This window comes from Eublepharis macularius, chromosome 11 (genome assembly GCF_028583425.1).
Source record: "Eublepharis macularius isolate TG4126 chromosome 11, MPM_Emac_v1.0, whole genome shotgun sequence".
Taxonomy (NCBI): domain Eukaryota; kingdom Metazoa; phylum Chordata; class Lepidosauria; order Squamata; family Eublepharidae; genus Eublepharis; species Eublepharis macularius.
The window spans coordinates 80479517-80502691 of record NC_072800.1 but is presented as its reverse complement, the minus strand read 5'-3'; the positions used below and the strand labels follow the sequence as shown (position 1 = coordinate 80502691).

General features: G+C 41.8%; 1 protein-coding gene across 1 annotated transcript in view; it reads right to left on the bottom strand.

The window, feature by feature from the left end:
* Positions 1-2017: 2017 nt before the first annotated feature.
* NCAPG2 (non-SMC condensin II complex subunit G2) overlaps positions 2018-23175 on the bottom strand; it is a 55861-nt gene continuing 34703 nt past the window's right edge. The window contains exons 17-28 of the mRNA XM_054991557.1: positions 22515-22585; positions 21940-22093; positions 21597-21770; positions 18792-18908; positions 15913-16050; positions 14765-14864; positions 11478-11665; positions 9452-9598; positions 6658-6761; positions 4384-4481; positions 3581-3683; positions 2018-2383 (exon numbers count right to left, since the gene is read on the bottom strand). Coding sequence (XP_054847532.1) covers positions 2332-2383; positions 3581-3683; positions 4384-4481; positions 6658-6761; positions 9452-9598; positions 11478-11665; positions 14765-14864; positions 15913-16050; positions 18792-18908; positions 21597-21770; positions 21940-22093; positions 22515-22585 — 1446 coding nt within the window. The 3' untranslated portion in view covers positions 2018-2331. The remainder of the gene's footprint in view (positions 2384-3580; positions 3684-4383; positions 4482-6657; positions 6762-9451; positions 9599-11477; positions 11666-14764; positions 14865-15912; positions 16051-18791; positions 18909-21596; positions 21771-21939; positions 22094-22514; positions 22586-23175) is intronic.

The following is a 23175-nucleotide window of genomic DNA, read 5'->3' as shown; positions in this document are numbered from 1 at the left end:
ATCCGTCCGTTCCGCCCTGGCCTTGGAGGTAAACGCACGGCAATGCTTGCACGCCTGAGTGTTGTGAGTTTCCCCAAGGCAATATAAGCAAATGGAATGGCCATCCGACCTTGTCATCTTACGATTGCAGGTCTCGCAACGCTTAAACAAGGCCTTCTCAGACATCGCGAACGAAGAAAGCTGTAAACCTCAACGATCGGCGGCGAAAGAGAAACTGAGGGTATGTGAGGGGCGCTCCGCCTCTTAAGGTCCGTTTCGGCGGGAAAGCGGCCGCGCATGCGCGCTGAGAGGCGGGAGCGCCCCCTGGTGGTGTTTAGCTATTAAAATCTCCGGTATCGGCAGGCCTGCGCGTGCGCAGTCCCATGTGGGACTGCACAGGAAGACCGTAGATGAAACATGCGTTCTGTGGGGTCAAGTTTTTACGAAACAAACACCATTCCGTGGCCGGTTCAGGAAGCCAGACACTTTGGCGCCATTCAATACATTGCCCAGGTAATGGTGGCTAGTCTTTTTGTTGCCAACCACCCCCCGAGCCTGTGAGGAGGGTGCGGCCAACGACATGACCCACGTCTGAGGGTCCATCACTTCAAATGGAGCCATATGGCAATTGGCATTAATGGCTCCAATTCTATTGAATGGGACTTTCCTGGGGGCACCAGCTTTGGGGCTCTGTAACTCGGAGATCCATATTGCAATCTTCACCCAATTTGGAGGGTGGCTGGAGGAGAGCCTGCTGAAAACTCCCTTTTGGGCTCTCTGAGCATGAAGGGGGCTGTTCTGGGCTCCCACGAACCGGTTCACGAACCAGCTCAAATTCGTGCCCATGTCTAATGCCAATAAAACACAGAACCAAAGTTAATTAAAAGCAATCCTAATCAAAACATCTTCAGAGGCCTTCTGAAGATTGGCAATGAGGGGGCCAGATGTACTTTCCTGGGAATGCTGTTTCATAATACCCCAGTCTCGAGTCATGTAGTGCTTTCAAGGCCAAAACCAACACCTTGATTTGTGCTCAAGAGCAGATTGGTAGTGAATGTAATTGCTGTAATATCACATTTGCATGCACCCAATACCTGGCCCTAACCAGCAGTATAGCTGCAGCATTCTGCATTAGCTGCAGCTTCCAAATGTTCAAGTGTAGCCCCAAGTAGAATGCATTGCAGTAGCGCAGTCTAGATGTAACTGAGGCATTGATCACTGTGGCTCAATCTGACTGAGTCAGGAATGGGCACAGTTGATGCACCAACCAAAGCTATTAAAAATACCCCAAACTATGACACCCACCTGGTTCTCTAAGGTGACTGCTGTGTTGAGCAGCTCTCCCAGGCAGCGAAACTGGCTTTTCAAAGGAAGTATAACCCCATGCAAGATAGGAAAGATCTCAAGTTCCTGTTCTGTCTTTCAATTAACCCAGAGAATCTCTGCCTTATCAGGATTCAGTTTCAGATTGTTTACCCTCAGCCCATTACTGACTCCAAGCCGCAGTTCAAAACAGCATTCTTGGATTAGGTGGAAAAGAAAGGTGATGAAGTAGAGAAGTAGGAAAGTACTCTTCCATCTTTCTGGACTCATGCAAAGGGCAAAACCTTCCTTCTAGACAGATGAAGCATGAGCTGCAGACAGATATACCTGTCATAAACCAGCTGATCAAGGCAGGCAATGAAAGGGCAACTCATGGATGTCTGCAGGTGCTCATACATGCATGCAAGAGGCAGGACAACAGTAATAATTTCTATATATATGACTTACTTATTCTGCATGAACCATAAGGCAGAAGGAATGGATACTTTAATCTTGGTGAATGTCAAGCAATATGGTATTCTGATGGTACTCTGTGCTTAATACTGATATAGTAGCAGATCTTGCTGCCAAAGGAAACCATGTTGCTGCTAAAAGTAGACCATATCTGAAGGCCAGATATAACATTATTTCATTAACTCTCTGCATTAAATTGCTTGCACTACCTATGCACTTAATACAAAGAGTCCCAAAAACATTTTATATGAAGGCTCAGGCTGTTTATACTCAAGGAAGCAATCAAGGATTTTAAAAAAATTATTCAAAAGGCGTTTTTACAAAAAATGTATTAGCATATTTCAGCATTTATAAAGCATTTCTACACAGTTGTTATGCAAATACACAATTCTGATTTTTGTTTTTATAGAACAAGCTGTCACCAAACAGCATTCTAAGGAAGCATCAATCAAAACCACATTATTTCCTTCTCCCCATCTCATAGCAACAAACTATACAGTTAAGTGGTTTGGCTCCTTCTGAAAGGGTCCAATGCATCTTCTTTTGGGTTTCCTTGACTTGTAAATACTTTAGTGGTCAAGGGCGTAGTATTTCATCCAAAACAAGCCAAGCAAATTCGTACAGGGTTCTGAAAAGAGAGAGCAGAGAACAGCTGCAGGAACTGGACAGACGACTGGCAAACAAACACTGCTTTACATGAAGATATGGAGAGAGAGAGAGCACTAGCTATGGCATTTCTAATATTCTTATGCAAAAGGTCTGACATCAAATTTAAATTAATTTTATACCAAGATTAGCAAAACTTCTTACTTGATGTTTATTTATGTTTATCTTCCCTAGTGAAGGTCCCACCTAGCACAGTGATTTTCCTATGCAACAGCAGGTCAAAAACCACTAGGGAATATTTCTCTATGGAAAAGGCCATTGCACCTCTCAGCTGATGAAGCCTGCCCGGGAGAATATGAGACGAAGAGGATCTTATCTGCAGCCCCATATGCTGGAACTTTCCCACCTCTGCCCAGCGCTCTCTTTTTTCCACACACGGGGACTGATCCAGAAGAGGTTCTGTACAAGACAACATGTTTCCACACAGAGATTGCCCTTGAGGGAACACTACCTGACCTTGAATCTATTTTAGAAATTTGGATAGCTTTACCATAAGAAAAACCTGGGACAAATGATCTCAGCTTTTATTACTTAGTTCTGAAGATTAAGGACATCAGTTGTTTATTATCAAGAGAAACAGAAACAGTCGTAGTTTGTCAATGGCATTACAGCTGGTGTATTTTTGAATACCAACCATTAAACAGATGGGTACATTACTTGATCTTTGCTTCGTTGTACATATTTGACCTACTACTCTTTTCCAAAGCTCCTGTCTCATTTTGTTTATTGTTGAGTGACTCAAATACAAGTTAGCCAATAAACTAAGAAAATCTTTTATTTGACTTAATGTCAGTTATATGTAAAGCCAGAAAATGTATTAAAAAGCAGCTTTGTCATATGCTCAATCCATCTATAATAGTACAGATGGTTGAATATTTGGAAGTGAAACCCTTTTACTGTTACAGGAAAATCAACTTAAAGATGGGTTCAAGATCCTGTGGATCTGTTCTACTAGTGGGGGGCTCTTTCCTCTGACAGAAGGAGCCTCCCCCTATTGAGAAATCCTCTTCTGACCCTCTTGCATCAGGGAACGGCTCCTTTCACTAGAGAAAGGTATTCTACTAGCACAACACACAAAAGAGATCCAGCCCAGTTATTCTAGCCCAATTATTAAAACAGAACTATTTTAAGAAAACAGAATTCTCTTCCTAAAGTTTACCGTTCTATGCTGCTAACATCTTCCTTGGCAATTTCGCTGAATGTTGTGATCTTCCTCTGAAGGACAGATGCAGTATCTTTGATGTAAGAAGCCTTGTGCTTGCCTGTTCAAAAACATATTGAAGACCTATTTAGCCTCATTTAAAAATAGAAACTGGCCTGAATGTTGACAAAATTAAAATACTACTCTGGCCACATTGTAAGTAATAGTTCTGGTTGGAGTGAAAAGGGTTTTTTCCCTTCTGTAAATGCTTGGCAAATATATATATATTTTTAAGGAAAGCATCCATGTAGCAAGTGTTAGCTCTTGAACTTTAAAACATTACCAAGTATTTTGGCAGAGAAAAATCAACCGCACTGGAAAATACCAAATTTTAGCAACATGTTGTTTTTACAACCAATGCGAAGAACAGAGTCCTGATATAACACTGTGCATATTTTACAAACACAGCACTTCTGAAAACAGAACATTTGCACTAAATCAAAGACCAACACTTTTGACTTGAATCTTGAGCATAAGAAGGTGCCTTGTACTGGGCAAACCAGTGCTCTGTCTAGCCCATTCTCTCAAATAGAGATTCAGGGGAAAGCATTTTGCTCAGCCTTTACCAGGACCCTTCTAACTAAAGATGTCAGGACAAAACCGGGCAGTTTCTGCATGCAAAGCACATGCTCCATCACTGAGCTACACTCCCTCCAAGATGCAGGTTAAGTTTATTCCAAAACCTTTGTCAAAAGCTTCTGAAAGCCCAAGCATCAGAACTTGTGCATTTTTAATGGGTTCAAAAAGATTTTTTAACTCACCTTTAATCAAAGCAACAATATACACAGCTGATGTAATGCTAAGAATTCCTTCAATTTCATCATTCACAGTGCTTTCCATTAACTCATTTAAAAAAGATCTAAGAAAGAACAAAACATGTACTAAATATTCAAGACTCAGCTGAGCTATCCAAATAGGAATTCAATTTCAGAGTTTTTAAGTCTAACAGCCATTTGCAAAAGTATTCATAAGTTCAAGATTCAGCATTACCCTTTACCAATCTCTTCCCAACACACTCTCACAGCCACTTTCCTGTTTGCATTAATTCAGTTCTAAATGAATGATGAAGATCCAGGGAAAATAAAGCCCTCTCCCTATCTTCCTTGTGCAGATAGATAGCTCATCACTGGAATGCCAGTGAAGATGGATACCAAGCTAGTTTCATGACTTTCAAGAAAAATATGCTCTGAGAAAACTTGACTATAAAGAATTTGTAGCTTTTCTCAGGGCTTTTTTTCTGGGAAAAGAGGTGGTGGAGCTCAGGACTGCACAATGACATCACTTTGGGTCAGCTGGAACAAGGGGGGAGTTTTTTAAAGTTTAAATCGCCCTCGGTGAAAAGGGTCACATGACCGGTGGCTCTGCCCCCTGATCTCCAGACAGAGGGGAGTTTAGATTGCCCTCTGCACAGCAGCACAGAGGGCAAGCTAAACTCCCCTCTGTCTGGAGATCAGGGGGTGGGGCCACCAGCCATGTGACCATTTTCAAGAGGCGCCAGAACTCCGTTCCACCGCGTTCCTTCTGAAAAAAAGCCCTGGCTTTACTTATTTCTTTCCATTTTTATTCTACTGTTCCTCCAAGGAGCTCACAGATAGGGTATCTTGTTCTCCCCCACCCCCAATAATGATTACACTTGGTAATCCATGTTTGACAAAAATGATAGTTTCAAAAGGAACAGGGGAAAGTTAATCATTCAATACTAGAGTTACAACAGGCAATTTTTTCAATAAACATTTTTAATTGAGCTTGAAAGCAAATACAGAAATGTATCATATCATAGGTCAATATATTTTCTATTATCCCAATTAAAAATGGTCACTGACTATTGAAATCCCACAAACAATTGAAGGAGCATCAGTATATACCCAAGTAAACTCAATTTCCTAAAGAAAAAAGGTGTTCTGCATACATAAAAGTACTGAATAAACTTTTGCAGACCATCCTCAATTTATTTAGGAAAATGTGTAATTTCCACTTCATTATAAAAGTACACACAAAGTGGCTTTCAATAACACATGAAGTACACATAGATGAAAATCAACAGAACATAATCCATAAACACACAAAACAGAATCGGATTAAAATCCCAGGTGGAACATTTAACAGTATCAACCATTACAGAAGGCCTTCCAAATAAATAAATATACAATAAATTCTTATAGAAAGCGTGCAAAACAAGAGGACTAATGTCCCTCTTCTGAGGGAAGGGAATTCTACTATCCAGAGGTGGGCAGCTGAGAAGATTAACAGTGAATCACTTTGTATTGCTGCATTCAGAGTCAGTGTGATGTAGCAATCAGCATGTCTGACTAGGAGCTGGGAGACCTTCCTATGCCATGAAAGTTTGATGGATGATCCTGGACTAGCCATGTACTCTCAGCCTAACCTACATTACAGAGTTGTGGTGAAGCTGAAATGGAGAACAGGAGAATGTTGTGAGCCACTTGGGGTCTCCATTGGGGAGAAAGGAGGTGTATAAAAGCAGTAGGTAAATAAATGGTGTCTAAAAAGAATGGTAACAAACGTAACAAAGAAAATTATATTTGTGTTCAGACTTCGTAACAAAAAAAGCATAAGGCTGCAGGAGCTATTGATAATTTATGGCTTGTAAAGTTAAATTTTAAGCCAAAACCACATAGCCTACAAATTAGCTTGGTGGTTACATGATGATCTGGATGAATACTTGTCAGAGATGCTTTAGGCTGTTCCTATATTGGGCAGGGAGTTGGACTACATGGTCTGTAAGACCCCTTTCAACTCTATGATTCTATGATCTACCACTGGATATTCAAGTGTTTATAAGGAACTGAAAAGTTAACTCCAGCTTATATTTTACTTGTGGCAACTTTTCTTCGTATTTTATATTGTCTATTTTACTTTGAGGATAAACAAAGAGTTCATTCACTTGCTGAGGATGTCCAGGGCATACCGGCTTCTTCCCCACATGGGGAAGTGCTCTGGTAATAGAGCAGACAGCATATGAACCAGGCCATGTTGTTAGAACAGGTTTTCATATGCATCAGAGGAGAGCTTACCTAACAACGTTCGTTGATTTATTCACTATTCCCATTAAAGTGTATGAAAGTGGCGGAAGCTCTGAAAAAGACTTAGGAGGAGATAGTTCTTCCAGACAGGATGCCTAAAAAGAAAAGTCTCAGATTCAAACTATGGTAATACAAAGGCACTGAACGTCAACAAACAACATGGAGAATGATCTTAAGGTATTTTAATTAATCCCCAACAGCTCTGTGGAAGAGTTAACCCCTTAAAAAAAGGGGGTTAACCCCTTAAAAATATTGCAGCCATGAAAAGAATAACCATATTTTGCAGTATAAAAGAAAGGAAACAATACAAAGCTAAAGCACTGAAGGAGCATCCAGCTTCTATTGCCAAAGCAATTTTTGTGCCATTAGTAACAGCCAAAGCTAGCTAAATTCCTGTTCTGCTCATTCATACCAACATAAAAAATCCTGGACTTTCTACAGCAGGAAAGGTAGGCCAGGTAAATATCTACATAATCTAAAAGGAAATAGAGGGTGGTCCTCAGGGCAGCTTTCTATTTGCCAGGCCTGCTGTTGGCAGAGAGAAGAACCAAGTGCCACGGCACAGGAGGGCCACTCAGGACAATCCTCCATTTGCTGGACCTTCTTTGGCCATTTGGCATCGACAGTTAGCAGCAGCTGAGGGCAGTGCTAGCCCCCAGGGTTCAATTTGAATAAACTTTGCCCCAATACAATTCTGATTTCCCTAAGTAGTCTTAAGCATATTAAATGGAAAGGTAGGCTACAAATCTAACAGCTAACTAAACCAGTGTCTCCAACAAGTTACATGTACCTCACCAGCTGCTGCAGAGTAACTTGAGCTTTCCCTGGAGCACGCATAGAAAGACTGTAAAAAATCTGCTCAAAATAGGGTTTTTTTTAAAGGTTTTAGTTCATAAGACTTTTCTCTGTGCTGTTTAGCTGGAAGCTTCTTTTCTGGTGTTCTGCCTAGTCCATGTTCTGTTTCTAGGATAGAAGAAAACTTTGGGGGGTGGACACTGGGAAGTATCTCTCATTTTAAAAAGTTTGGCAACGCCTGAACTAAACTAAGAATGAAAGGATAGTGGGAAGGTAGAACCGCAGACTACCTTTTGGTGGGTGTAGGAGGGGTCCCAAGAAAAGTCATTGGAAACTGTGGCCCTCTCGCAAAAGGGCGACATCACCTTGAAGGTGTATGTCAAAGTGAGTAATCAATGCGAGTTCTCCCACATACGCCATACCAGCTGGAAAGACTCTGAAGGGCATTAATTCAGAGTTGCAGGAAGGCCTATGGCAGATCAACACTAGATTTAGTTGCCAGGACTGGGATAAAATGCAAGGATGCTGACAATTCTTTCAAGCTGGATAAGAATAAAGCGATGAAGGAATGTCTACTGGTTACCCGAGTGTCAGAACTGGCAGCACTCTGCTGAACAGGCCAGAAGCCCTCACTGAAGGGCTTCGAAGTCTCTTGCCGTTCTCAGTTTAATTTACGTTCTCCAACAGCCATTGTTACATTTTGTTAGGGAGGGGAGGATTGGGACGAACATCTATGCCAGCTGTAGAACGCCTGATTTGAGCTTTTTTCCTCTTCTTGTTCCAGGTATAAGAAGTGTGGCCCATGGAGCAAGCCAGTGGAGAGAGCTGTAGTGCTGCTTATGGGCCTGTAGCCCTGGATGAGCCAGCCCTCAAGAACCAAGACCAGCTTAACATGTAGCCAGGTACGTTGCTTATTTTATTTATATTGCATTTTTGTACTTCTGTAAGCTTGTTTGGGTCCCATTTTAAGGAGAAAAATGGGGCATAAATATCTAAATAAATAGTCTAAACCTCTGATTAAATTACTGTCAGATGCTCATGTGGTCTTTGACGCAGACGTGGTGCTCTTGAGACAGTTTCTGTGAATGCTTTGGAAACATGGCCGAGCCAATGGCCAAGACTGCTCTAGGGGACTGGCAGTGTGCAACAGAAATATTCCTTTACAGAGTTCTCACATGTAACTCTTTCAACTGCACTTGCAGTTTGAGCGAATGGCTAGTGAGTAACGAAGAGGAATATACGAAGTTGTACAATATTTTAAAGCATTGAGCTATCATCCAACTATATGTATTTGGATCTCTAGTTGATTATAGGTCAGAGAATCATCAGAAGGCATGACACAGTTCTACTGCTGAAGCTAAGATGGCTTGGTCCATGAGCTGCCCAGGCTGAAGGCTGCATGAGAACTATACATATGCCAGATCTCTTCAGGAGAAAGTATGTAATCAATCAATCAATCAATCAATCAATCAATCAATCAGTATGGGTCCAAGCAGACCATTGCACTAGCTATGATGCCAGTCAACACCTTTCTTGCGTGTCAATGCTCAGATAATCTGAGGATTCACTTGAGAAACATCTTGCATGCTTGGAATAGGTGCCTCTCCACACAAATTTTTAAAAGCCTTTGTCATCTATAAGACTTTAAGGCTCTACTTCCAACTCTGCTACATATTAAAACAGAGTTGCAAATTCTTATGAACTCACTTTTCCTTTAAAAAGAATCCTTCTATTTAATCTTACTTGGAAGATTTATCTCCAAATAAGAGTGGCGTTTAAAAAAACACACACAAGGTAGGAGAAGAGAAGCTTGAACTTATAGTTGTGGTCATTTATAAAAAAAACACTGAAAGAGTGATGACCTGCATGTAACTTAGAATAAACATTCAGCCACCTCTTTTCCAAACCCACACATTCCCAGTGGACATTTCCCCTTGTCCTGCATGCACATGGAGCCCACTCATGAAGACAGTAAAATGAAATATTGTACCTTTTGTTGCAATGTATAACATATCTCCACCACAACTGCAGCTAACAAGGAAGAAAGGACTTCATGATGAATGACTGGACAAGTCACAGCACAACCCTGGACGATGCGTATGAATTCTCCAAGAGGCTCCTGAACAGAGTGAATTAACTGAAAGAAGCAAAAATTATTCTTGCGTGATCTATGCGTTTTAAAGATTGCTGAATTTTTCCCTAGTTTTTAGTGTGGCTCCACAAGATTGTTTCTAAACAAAGGAAGGAGGAAAGAAGTTATATTTTATATGCTCATAGCATAGCCCAGTAAAGACTAGTTTACAAAAAAATCTAAAGCAGAAAAAACAGATTTTTTTCTAATGGAAAATTTGGGAAATTTAGGGGATCAGTGAAAAAACCTCCTAGAAATACTTTCTCTTTTAGAGAAATGCTAAGGAGAATTCTTTTTAAGGCAAGTTCTTTCATTAGGAGTTTTTCAGTTTTCCCAATGGAAAAATGGAGACATTTGGGAGAATACCGAAAACAACAACTATTTCTTTTTCTTTTAGATTGAGTGAAACGAAATCAGTAAGTTTCAATAGGAAAGTAAATAGAGCATCTACTTCCATTTCTCATAAAATTTCCATTTTTTTCCTGGGGGAGGGGGGGGAATCAGATTCTCACCCCCATGGGCTTCAAAATGTTTGGAAATCTAACATCTCTAACCATAGAAGAAGAAATAACAAAACCAAGGGGATTCCAAATCTCTCTGAAGAACTCAGAAGTAGTTATAAATCAAACTCACAATCAAAATGGTTCAAGAAAAAAGCAGAAGTCTGTATAATCTGAAAAAGACTCAAGACTGATGCAAAGGACTTGGCAATTATCGTTATGAACTGAAAATACCACGGTCAGGTAGCAAATGACAGCACACCAAGATTTGGATGATATGTGGCACAGGTGCTGAGAGACTCCAAAATCAAATGTGTAAAAAATCGAGGCTTCTGAACTAGCCTTCAAACACGCACCTGCAGTTAATAACATTACTCTACTAAGAGTAACAGCTTCCAGATATTTTAACAATTTTAAACATTGTGATATAAACAGGCTCTTCAGAAGAAAAAGGGGGGAAAGACATCGAACAAGAGCCCTTGGGTTGGCTCCATGCACCACTAATAGAAGACATTGGGGCAGGGATCTTACCCATCCCCTACTGGCCCCCAAAAGTCAGATGCCAGACATTGGAGGGCCTGCTGACCATCCTGCCTCTTCCACTAGCAAAACCTTCTTTCCTACTAATGGAAGAGGCCATTTCTCCAGCTCCTCCTTCCGGGATGCTCCCATCTCTGTTTTGTGGCTATTTTTGTCCACATGGGTGCCCCAATCCACAGCTTTATCTTTTGGGGGCTCCAGAGGTAGGAATGGTTCACCTACATCAGTGCCCTATACACAGGAACCAGCCCCTTCAGTCTTGGGAAACTTTTGAGCGTTATCAGAGCTGAAATGCTCATACCCAAACAACCAAAATAGTTGCCCAACAAAAGGAACAGTCACATTAGACATTTAATTGATATGGCTTGCCTGCCATGGTCCTTTTGTGAGAAGATTTTTTAAAAGGAAAACTAGAAAATTTCATACAGACATATTTCATCTTCCTATTTGAAGAGCAGTTCTTCAAATGAAACTCTCAAATTCTCAGAGCTAACCACATTGTAATTCATTTGCAGGATCACAGTTTTAACAAGCTCAAACAAGATGGATGCCCTTTTAAAAAAAATAAGGAACCAGTAGCAATGGTGGTAGGAAAAACTGTTTCATATAGAAGAACAGGGTACAGGTGGAGTGTATTGAAAACATTCAGTGCAAAAATGAAACTGAAATAGAAATTGTTCCCTGTGGAGATGGCTCCCCAAAATTTAAGTTGCTCATGCTTAGTTTGCCAAAACAGCTGTGCATGATAGATGCCATATCTCATTAAGACTTCCTTCCCCACCACCACAGATAAAGCCATCCATTCAATAACAACCAAGCTGGCTAGCTTTAAATGCAACCAGTACCTGAATTCCTTTTTCCCGCCAACTTCTAAGCCTGAGTGCCAGACATTCTAGAATTCTCTGGAACATTTTCTGCATGCTGTTGAGCAGTTCAGTCTCATGCCCGCTGCCTTCTAGGTGATGACCTAAAGAAGCTTCAACCATCTCTTTCAGAATGCTAAGTAACATTGGAATGAAGATGTAGCCTCTATCTAGACAAACAAAAACCAAATTAAGAATCAGAATTCAGAAAAATAGCCCAGCTGGATCAGACCAGTGGTTCCTTCTAGTTCAGCATCCTATTTCTCACAGTGGCCAACCAGTTGTCAACAAACAGGGCACAGGAGCCAAGGCTGATAGTCAGGTTTACTGCATCTGAATCCCAAGGTTCCCTTTAGTCATCTTGGCTAGTATCCACTGATGGACAGCCTCTTGGAATATGTCTAATTCCCTATCTGTGCTCATGGCCATCACTACCTCCACTTGTAATGAATCCCACATTTTACAGTACAATCCTAAGGCTTAGACTGGAGTGACTCTACTTAGGATAGGATTGCACAGTTAATTAATCATTCCTTAAAGTATTTCCTTTTCCTATCCTGAATATATCGCCATCAATTTCATTGTGCACCTCAGAGTTCTAGAATTATGGGAGGGGGGAAAGGTTCTCTCCTGAAATACCCTCCCCTCTCATATACAGTTATTCATCCCTGTGGTAAGTTGATCTAGTAACACTGGACACAGGCATTGTCTGACCTATTGGCTTAGCTCCTGTATGACTGTACAGTACCATTCCATCAGTTGTAAAAAACGCCATGTATGCCCAGGGCCCTAGCACACACAGAACAGTTGTTCTTCCAGAAGTAATGGTGACAAGCAAATACAGGAACTGGCTCTTGGTAGTCTTAAAAAAAAAAGCCTCCCAAATCTTTTATCGGATTACAAAGTCAGAAAAGCATGTAGAGAAGCTGCAGGGCATATATGCCATGCATTTCCCCCACCACTTTTTGCCATTGGTATATCATTGATAAACTCATGAGGCATTCTGCTGAAACAGGTCACAATTCAGAATATTAGAAAACGTACTCTGGTGGGCACTCTTTTGAAATAAGACTTTGTGCACTTCTACCGGGGGCATCTCATTGAAGTCCTCCAAGAAGTTAGCACACAATTGAATCCTATGGCTGTTTAAATACCAGCAAATTAATTTGCAAAAGGTTCAAAAGTTACTTTTTTGGAAGTAAAAAATACTGCAGTATTTTAAATGGACATTATTATGCATGTATTACAATGTATTCTATTTACATTTGCAAATTTTCATCTTTGATAGTATAATTTATTTCCAAAGTATCATGCTGCAAGTATCAACATATATTATACACTTAAAATACTGGCATATGTGATCGCTTGGATTCTAAGCAACATAAGCAAAGTTGTGCACGAGGAAGGAAAGTTCACCACACACCCCTCCCTTGCAACCTTCTGTGCCCCCCTAAAATTGTGCCCCTGTGGGTCAGTGGACCCCTATGAATATTGTGGGAAACTGCCCTACCCTGTTCCACGAATAGAAATGCTGTTATGCCGACAGAATAGTTAACTTATTTATTTATTTTACACTTTTCAATGCTATTTACTCTTAAATAGGGTGCTTTGAGGTGCTGAACATTAAAACATTTGAAAATTAAAACAGCATTTAAAATAATATATAAAATAACAACATTCAATTTATATACCGCCCTTCAGGACAACTTAACGCCCATTCAGAGCTGTTTACAATATTATTATCCCCACAACAATAATCACCCTGTGAGGTGTGTGGGGCTGAGAGAGCTCCTAGAAGCTGTGACTGACCCAAGGTCACCCAACTGGCTTCAAGTGGAGGAGTGGGGAATCAAACCCAGTTCTCCAGATTAGAGTCCTGCGCTCTTAACCACTACACCAAACTGTTGAGAGAGATGGTGACCCTAAAGAGCTGCTAGTCAAGACACAGTGTTGAATTAAATGGACCACTGGTCTGGCTTAGTATAAGGTATGTTCATGTCTACCTAGAGATAGAAGCCATTGAAATTTATGGCAGATAGATTTGAGCATATATCAGTAGGATCTGGCTGTTTGTCACATTTAATTTTTCCCACGCTTTTAACCAATACACCAAACTGGTTCTCCATGTAAACCCCATATAAACACAAAAATACACCAAAACCGTGTGTGTGTGTGTGAGAGAGAGAGAGAGAGAGAGTAATAGTTATTGGGGGTATGCTAAGCAAAACAAAAAAAGTATTCATCCCCTGGCAGAAGACAATAATAGAGGGAGACAGACAAATCTTCCTGGGGAGGGAGTTGCAAAGTTTTGGTGCCATTACCAAGAAGGCCATTCTTCAGGTTGCCCCTGCCTAGTCTTAGATGGTGGGGGCACCTGAAGCACAGCCTCCAAAGATGACCAGAGTAGTCGGGTAAGCTCATATGAGAGAATACAGTCCCTTAAGGTATGCTGCCCCGCCCCCAACCACGTAGGGCTTTAAAGATTAATACAAGCACCTTGATTTGAGCCCAGAAGCAAATTGGCAGTCAGTGTAAACAGAACAAGACTGGAGAGATACGGTCCCTACAACCCACTCCAGTCAACATTCTGGCTGTAGCATTATGTACCAACCGTAGCTTCTGGACCATATTCAATGCATGCATTACAAGTAATCTAATCTAGATGTTACCAGGGAATGCACCACAGTGACAATATCTTTTCGGTCCAGAACAGACTGAAGCTGGAGAAAGGAGGCCCGGGTCCACCAGCACCCTTAAGGTATGAACCTGCTCCTTAAGGAAGTGCAACTCCATCCTAAACAGGAGACAGCCATTTCCTGGGTCAAACCTTCCCCCACCAGTAGCACCTCCATATTTTCAGGATTAAGATTCATCCATTCCAAAACTGCCTCTGAACCACCTGTTCATGGTATCCACAGTTTTCCTGGGATCTGTTAAAAACACAAGGGAGAGCCGAGTGTCATCCGCACACTGCCCAAAATCTCTGGATGACCTCTCCCAGAGGCTTTATGGAGATGTTGAAAAGTGTGGAGGATAAGATAGAACCTTGCGGAACTTAGGATCCAAGCCAATGTTGGAAAGAACCTCTTTCCACGGGTTTTATTTTCTGCCAATAGCCTTAGTCCAGTAGTATTTGTGGACTGCTACTCATGATGACCTCATGATTCTGCACAAAAATAAAGGCAATATTACCTAGATGGAAATCTTTGTTCTAATCTAGCTGCTTCTTTAAATTAGAAGGGTAGGAACACACAGCATAAGCAGTATACCTTTGCATGTGAGCGCAAGTGCCATTTTCAGAAGCCGTACTTGAAACTCCACATCCGCAAGACCAACAGCTACTAAATCCTTGCATACTGTCAGGTAAGTCTACACGTGAAAGGATAAATGTCACCATATGTTAGGCTTCGTGCTTGATGAATTCTTCACATTTAAATACTTCTAGCATGTGCCCAATCAGGACTGAACTGCTTTTAAATTGTCTGTTCTATTACTTCCAAATTATCTGTTCTTTTACTTTGTGATCTATGAAAGAAACTGAAGAATTCTAAGTAAAATATCTGGCAAAATTAGCATTAATTTTTCAATTAACTACAGTTAACCATCTTTACCAGATTTTTAACAAACACATTCTTAGTACTCCTTACTGGTAACTCTAAAAAAAAAAATCTAAAGAACTCTAAAGACACAGGATCTTGCTATTTACCAACCGTCATTTCTTGCTGCAGCCTTCTGTGTTCCCCCTCCCCATTCCTAAAGGGGGCTGCAGTGGGAATAGGGGGTCAGCAGAAACCTCCCCACCTTCCCCCACAAGCACCCTCCCTATTTGTACAAGCTAGGTGGGAAAAGACAGACCATTTGATTTCAAAGGCTGTACTCTCTCTACCACCCCCTGGCTTTAACTTATTTTTTATGATGTCTTTAGCACAGAGGAACTGACCATCAAAAAACAAGAGGAAAATAATATGCAATTAATCGACCTAGGGGTTCAATTCAGGCATCATAAACCCATCTTTAAGGAGGCCTGCATATTTTTTTAAAAAACATGGCTTTGCAACCTATCAGTGAAGTAGAATCAGGCAGTAAATGAGGTGATAAGCCAAATTTTGATTATTATGTCCAAATTGGCAATCCATACTTACAGACATTGCTCCAACTCTGGAGGCCATTGCTCCAAACAAAAAGGAGTGCCAAGCAAATGCAAACAAAAGAAAACTAGTAGCTGTACATTATGCATTGCCTGTATGTTTGGAAATGGAAAGTACAGCTTGGGTTCTAAACTATGTTAGTACAATCCACAACTTGGTATTATGTTTGAATTGAGCCAATACGGTATTTGTACAGCAGCTTAAATATCACAACAGCTAGAGGAGAGCCATGTCTCTCTCTCTCTCTCATTCTCACACATACACACTACCTGAATAACCAGCTGAGCAATTTCACCGGACTGATCCAAGTTGTCTTCTTCTGTTAAAAAAGTAGGTAGAACTGTATTTCCCATCCAAGCCCCTGTTTCCTCCAAATCTGAAAGGAAATCCTGCCCTTCTGAGGCAAACTGTTAAAAATACACACACACCACAACAACAAAAAATTATTATGCATAGTTTGAGACAGTTTTCCAATTAAATGAACGGTAATTTTGAAGAACCAGCTGTATGAACTTGTTCAAAACCTGAGGTCAGCTGGTGAGGGTCTAACAAGAGTAATTGACCGCAAGACCTGGGAAACGGCTTTTTCCATAAGTGTTCCAGAGTAAGGAACCCCCTCTCCCCACAAGGCAATCAAGAATGTTGTATTGGCAAGAATATTGGAATAAGACTGGTGAGGCCACAGTTCACAATCCCACTGTCGGTTAGTAGAATGCACAAAAAGGGGTAGAAAACCCTCAAACCTTACCTGTGACATCTGCACATACGCAGATATTGCACATAACATTTTATCCCACCTTTCCACTCAACTCAGCCATCCCCCCGCCCCCCGCCAAGGCAGCCACAATCAGAAACATTAAAACCAGCTTTAAAATATGCATATATATATATTTATACATATTTGTTTTCAACAGTTTGATGCTTTCAGATTAGTGTGATTATTATTATGTTCATTTATAGTCTACTTTTCAAGCTGGGACTCAAGAATTACAAATACAATAAAAACATTTCAATGAGAGTAAGCGAAATATAGCAATATGGTAACATCAATTAATCAGGAAACAGATTACAAGATATAGTCACATTTTAATCTGATATCCGATAAGCAAATATATTTAATGAATTATCATTCTGATTTTGGAAACCTAATGGAACCCCTATGTCAGGGTCAGGCAGGTCCATCAGTGGTGTCGGCAGGGGGTGGGCCGTGCTGGGCTTGACGCACAGGTCCGTTCTACCTTCCCTGACTTCAGCCGCCTGGTCAGCCTGTATTATAGTCCTTGGGGGCGAGGGAGGGCTCTCCCACAGGCCTCAGAATGGGAGTGCTCTGGTGCTAGGCACGATGCCTCCATGTCCAGCAATCACTCCAGGAAGCTGCCTCTTGTGTCAGGGCAGGCTTCTTCTCTCTCCCTCCTCCCCAGCCAGGGTATGGAGTCCTCTTTTTATACCTCCCCTAGTGTCATCCCTGCCCTATTTCCAATGACCCCATCCCAAAGGTGAGGCCTAACACCTGGGCCAGATGTGGCTACATGCCTCGGCCCTGCCCCTGGGGCTGCCAATAGGGGCCTTCCCCCACCCCTCCTATAGCTCTCCTGAGCTAGCCAAGCTGCTGGCAAATTGCCAGCCTTCTGTTGGGCTGTGGGGGCATGTTGGCTCTGTGGGCAGGTCTTCCCTGTTCAGGATGGGGCTGTAACATAGTGCTGGCTCAGAAGCCTGGAGCCGGCGAGAGGCTCTGCAGCGTGGCCATGGCTTCCCCCTAGGCTGGTGAGATCGGCAGGGCCACGGTGTCATGGACTTGCCTCCCTCTCCCCCTTGGCCTTTTCCCAGAGTTGCTGCACTCCTCTGCCCCTGGGAACTGGTGGGGCCTTCCAGGCACCACCGTGTCCCAGCTGGCACCATTGGGAGCCGCTTCCCAGCTGGTAAGTAGGGCCAGTGGGAGAGGGGTTTGAGGCTGTTGCTGGCCACTTGGAGGGCTGGGGAGGTTCTCCCTGGACACCCTATGTTAACACAAAAAATTGAGCATGGAATTTGGATTACATTTTGGGTTGCTGCAGCAATCCCAAAAGGCATATAAACATTGGTGGTGATGGTCAGAAGTCAGATTAGAAAGAGAAGGAAGTAGCCATTTGAAGATTGAGGCAAGGGGCATTTCTAGAGATGTGCAATCTGGGTCCAGGAACTGGGTAAAAAAAGATGGATTATGGCTAAATCTAGTTTTCCCAGATCAAGTGAGAGAATCCCGGATTAATCCAGGTAAATCTGGGAAATGCAGTTTAGCTTCTTGACTGGTTGTTTCTGTCTTCTGTGGTTTTACTTCTCAAGAGGGGAGATGGAGGGAGTGGACAATCCATACAGGAACTCTCCTTGTCTGTATGGGTTACGTGAGTAGAACTGGTTCAGTTAGGCGAAACAGCAACAACGTCCCTTGCTTCAATTTGGTGTACGTAGAATTCTCCGTTTAGACATGATTCTTTGGTGTGATAGTCCCCTTTCTTCACTTTGGTTCTGGGGGAATACATTCCCTTGCTTCAGTTTGGTTATATTGAGCTTTCTCTGGGCTGAGCTTGCATTTTGGAGTTTGCCTCTGGCCAGTGGCTGTATGTTTCTGTCTGAGAGCCTGCTTGGAAATTTTCACACAATAGGAAACAATGGGGATACATTGTTTACGGGGCACTTTAGTTTGGTTCTGTCGGGCTTCCTCTTGCATTTGGGAGCATGCCTTTGGCCAATGGCTGCCAGGGTCCAATCTTCCTGAAACCTATGGGGTCTTTGGTGGACAGTCAGGAGTAGGTTCTCTGAAAATTTGGTGAAGTTTACTTGAAATATGCCCCCAAGCCTCTGGATAGTTTTCCCCATAAGGAATAATTGCCAGATAAATCCAGGATTCTCTAATCTTGCTGAACTGGATTAGAGAATCTTTCCCGGATTTCACAAATCCTGAATTTTTGGGGGATCCCTGAAATCCAGATCTGGATTTCCCACAAATTTGGGGGTGGGGGTGGATGCACACCCCTTGTTGTTTCCCCTTCCAGGCAAGTCCTCATGTCCCCCCCTTCCCCCCTCGAATCAATCTGTTTGCAAGCTGCCTTGGTATTGGCAGGGTATAAATCTTGAAATTAAAAAAAAAAAACTTTTGAAAGAACTGTACCTTGTATTGAAGATGAATACTTAATCTGCAATGCAGACTAAAGGCTCTCAGAGCAGTTGCTTGATGAAAGCCGGGCAATCTTGCATCAGTCCCTCTAATATTCAAATCTAAAACATCCTGAAAAAGTATTGTACAAATACAACTATGAAGAAAATAGCTTGCATATTCTGCACTGAATTTAGATGAGAGGCACACTGACATCTTTTAAAAAATCCTCTCTCGTATCCCACCTATCCACAAACTAGGATCTTGCTCCAAAGCTAAGCTATGGATGCTTGATGCATCTGAAGTAGCAAACATCCAAACTAAGGTTATAATCTTACATGTTTATCTTTAGGTAAACCCTATTGAAACCAATGGGACTCATTTCTGAATAAATATGGTCGGGATAGTGCTGTGTTACCTTTCTTAACCACAGCAAGCTACAAAACACTGTCCTAATATAACTGAGACCCAAAAGGGCCACACCACATGCTCTTCTTATGAGCTGTGTGGTCACCCCTTTCCACAGCTGCTCCTCATTGTAGGCCCTCCTGACACAGCACAGTGTGCAATCTGGAAGGGCAATGCCCTTGGGAGCGGGCCCACTTGCCACTGGATTGCTCCGAACTGTCCTTGTTCCATCTTTTAACAAACAAACAGGTGAATGCTGTTCTCTGTCCAAGTCCCTATTTCCTCCAGTGCTGGCAGGTAATTCTGAGCTGGGTCCTCCTACACTGTTCAACAAGGTGTGGATCCTTCCCTCAGTGAAAGGAAACTTCCTCTTCTGCTCAGATATACAAGACGTCACATCACCCTTTACATTCCAGTGTCATATAAATTGGCACATTACGTTTTCTATTGAAACCAAACCTAAAAAAAAATCTGCATAAAAGGCAGTCTGCAAAAAAGAAAGACTGCCCTCTGTTACCATGCATTGCTCTGAGCAATAAGTGCAATTCTATTGTAGAGCTTCTGCAATAAAAAGGCAAACTGAAGTAGACTCAAACAGAGAATTGGAATACTTGAGAACAAACTGCAGTTGCAGCAGGACAGCCACAGCCAGTGTGGAGTAATGACTTGTTGCCTGTAGCAGCTGGACTTAGGCATATATACATGAGCTGTGCACAGCTTGGTATTGAGGTTACCATTCTGGCATAGCTATCCTTTGCACCCAGATCCGTGTGCCTGCTGCCAAGATGCCAGCCATTACTGCTGAGACTCCTATAACCGCTGGGGCCAGCAGTGAACCAAGGAGAAGCTATGTTCCAGAGACAGCTTAACAGGGCAACTATCTTCCTGTTGGAGCCATAACCTGTAAGCGCTCCAGTCACGCATCCCTCGCATTTGATATACAGACTTTGACGTGCAGATCGGGTCATAAAGGTCTTGCCTCTGATATGCAGAGAGTGCCGGACTATCTAGAGATTTGATCAGTTCTCACTCATCCTTCCTTATTGCCCCTCTGACCATTCCGAGGTGTCACCAAGCCAAATGTTAAATAGTGCCCTAAACCAATGTATCAATCGTTCTGATCACCCTAGCACAACACATCAATTGTTTTCTTTGTCAAAGTGCCTGAGAACCACTTGCAAGGCACGTACCCACCCTGGGTCCTGCCTCCAGATAGAAACTGGCTATTTAAGACCTAAGAGAGATGCTCTCTAGAGAGCAGGTCTCTCCCGTTCCTACCTCACCCCACCTCGTGTAGTGCAGGCACTTCACTAGGCGTTTCTTCCCTCGCTGCTAAATCTCTGCTTCTCAACAGAAAAGTGAATATCACCCAAACAATAATCTTCCTGCTTATGCAACCATCTTTATATTTTCCCACTTTTTATTTCCTAGTCTTGTAATGAATGTGTGTGTGTTCCTTGTATTTTGTATACTCAAAGTTATTAAGTAAAGTCTTTGATTCATTGAAGTATTAGTCTCTTCTCTTGTCGGGCAAGTCCCAGGAACTCTGACCCTGGTATACACAGGTCATAATCCCTTAATATAAGCCTACTTCTATTAATTTCCCATCTTTGAGGCAGTTTGGCTAACAGACTGGAGCAGTGGACTAGGCCTGGGAGACAAGATTTCGAATCCCATTCGAATCCCAGTCATATTCTCTTTCACTCCAAAGATCATGAGAGGATAAAATGGGGGTGGGGGTGGGTGGGAGAAGAGAACTACTCTGAAGAGGAAATGCAGGATAAACATGTAGTTGATGATAGAGATCCTTCTCACAAACAATTGGCACAACCTGGTTCTTCCTTGCAAATACAAAACCTTAGACCATGAAATTAGTGACATCATCACAAATCCATGGCAGGGCATCCCTGTCCTGCGCTGTCTGAACCAACAGAGGCCTCTATCACTCTATGTTCATTCTGTATTTCACTTTGGCCACAAAACCTGGTTCAGAAGGAACCTCAGGCTCAATTGTGTGATGCCTCTTTCTTCTGTAAGCTGATTAATTCTTTTGTAGCTGATCATGTTTATTCTCTTCCATGCATTGCATCCAAAACAGCAAATGATGGCTGTTTCCTCTGACAACCATTATTGCAAAAGTGCCTCATTCACATAGTGCCAGACCACCATTTAGGGTTACATCTACGCTAAGGCAGTCAGGATTATAAAAGCAAGCTTTAGACAGCACATGAAGCCTTTTCTATGTTCAGTGGAATTAATTGCTTCAGAGATTTATAGGCAATGATGTCATGCAGAAAGATCCCCCTACAGAAAGACAACCATGATTTGGAGCAAAAATGATAAAAGCTATGCTCTAGCGGTGAGCAAGTTATTCTCATCATCATACAGTTATTCAAGGAAAAGAAACTTTACCTTTGATGTTTGAAGAACTTTCAAAAGCTGACTCAGTTTCTCTATGGGGAGTGAGAGAAGACAATCCCGATTCATGTGATGAGTCAATAAATATTCTGTATAATCAAGAGCCAATTCTGGTTTTGATTCACGTGTTTCTTGGATACGTACCCGACGTTCAGAACTTCCATTACTCTAAGCATGGGTAGGAGAGTCCATTGTTAAGCAGCACAAACATGCCATGGAAATGTTAAATAAAGCAATCAACTGAAATATTTGCATAAACCAACACATTTGAAAAACCTTTTTTGCCTTATAAATATAATTTTATATATACACACTACATTGAAAACCCCTTTCATACCTCTCTCGTGCTTGGCTCAGGAATTATCCAATCATAAATTAATTCAAGAATGTGTCCTGCTTTCCCCCAACGACACAGGCAGTCTATTAGAGTAGAGTATTTCTCATCAGTGGCACCATTTGCAAGATTCCTCAGTTTGGAGATCACACCACAACTGGAAATAATGCAAAAAAAAATTATTTTATCTATTTACTTAATTTAGATTCCACCTTTCTCACCAACAAACACTCAAAGCAGCTTACATCATTCTCCTCACCTCCATTTAGCCTCAAAAGAACCCTGTGTGGTAGGTGATGCTGAGAGCATGGAATTGGGCCACGGTCACCCAGCAAGCTTCTATGGCAGAGTGGGGATTTGAACCCAGGTCCTCCCAGATTTCAGTCTGCTACTCTAACCCTTCCACCACACTCTCTGACACTCTGACACAGTAGACACTCAAAGTACGCAAAGATAATAGACCAGAGAACTTTTCACTGTCCTTACAGAATACTCAATACCCTTATCAGAATTAAACCTGTGCAGTACATGATTGTCAAAAGTTTCTGTCTACTTATGTTTTTTAAACTAAGCCGTACCTGAATGCAGGAATAGCAGCAGGTGGCATGAAAGAGGCCAGGATAATCAGAGGACAGATACAACGATCATCCTAGGGATAAGCAAGAAGACAAACAAAAAGTCACAATTAGTAAAGCTTTATTTTAAAAAAATCTATTCTAAGAAAGTGCTACATGTTTCAAGCAAACTCCCTTTCATTTTCACAAGGAAAAAAAATGCCTGTTCATTAAGTGCACAGCAATACAAAGTTTTGTCAAGATCTGGGTCAACCTTATCAATGCCTAATCTTGTGTAACCCCTAAGTCCCATAAGCTTGAGTTGCCATATCTGTATTTATACATACACACACAATAAAATTAGATACTATAAGAAAAAAATATGAACTATATTGGAGATTCAATGTCTTCACAACTTAAGAAATGCCTTACGGGGTATTTGCATACATTTTTATAAATTTTCTGACTGAGAAGATTCATTCATTCTGCTCTATGAGTGAAAACAGAGTGATTCTCGGGTACATTTAGAGGCACAAATGCTGAAAGCAAGCAAAGGCCCTAAAATAAATCAGAGCAAAGGCTGTCATTGGCATCCCCACTATTAGAATACTAAAACAAGGAAGATTGAGTTTTCGTGTGACAGTGTCTCTTTGGGTCAGTTCAAATCAGAAAATCCTCCAAACCT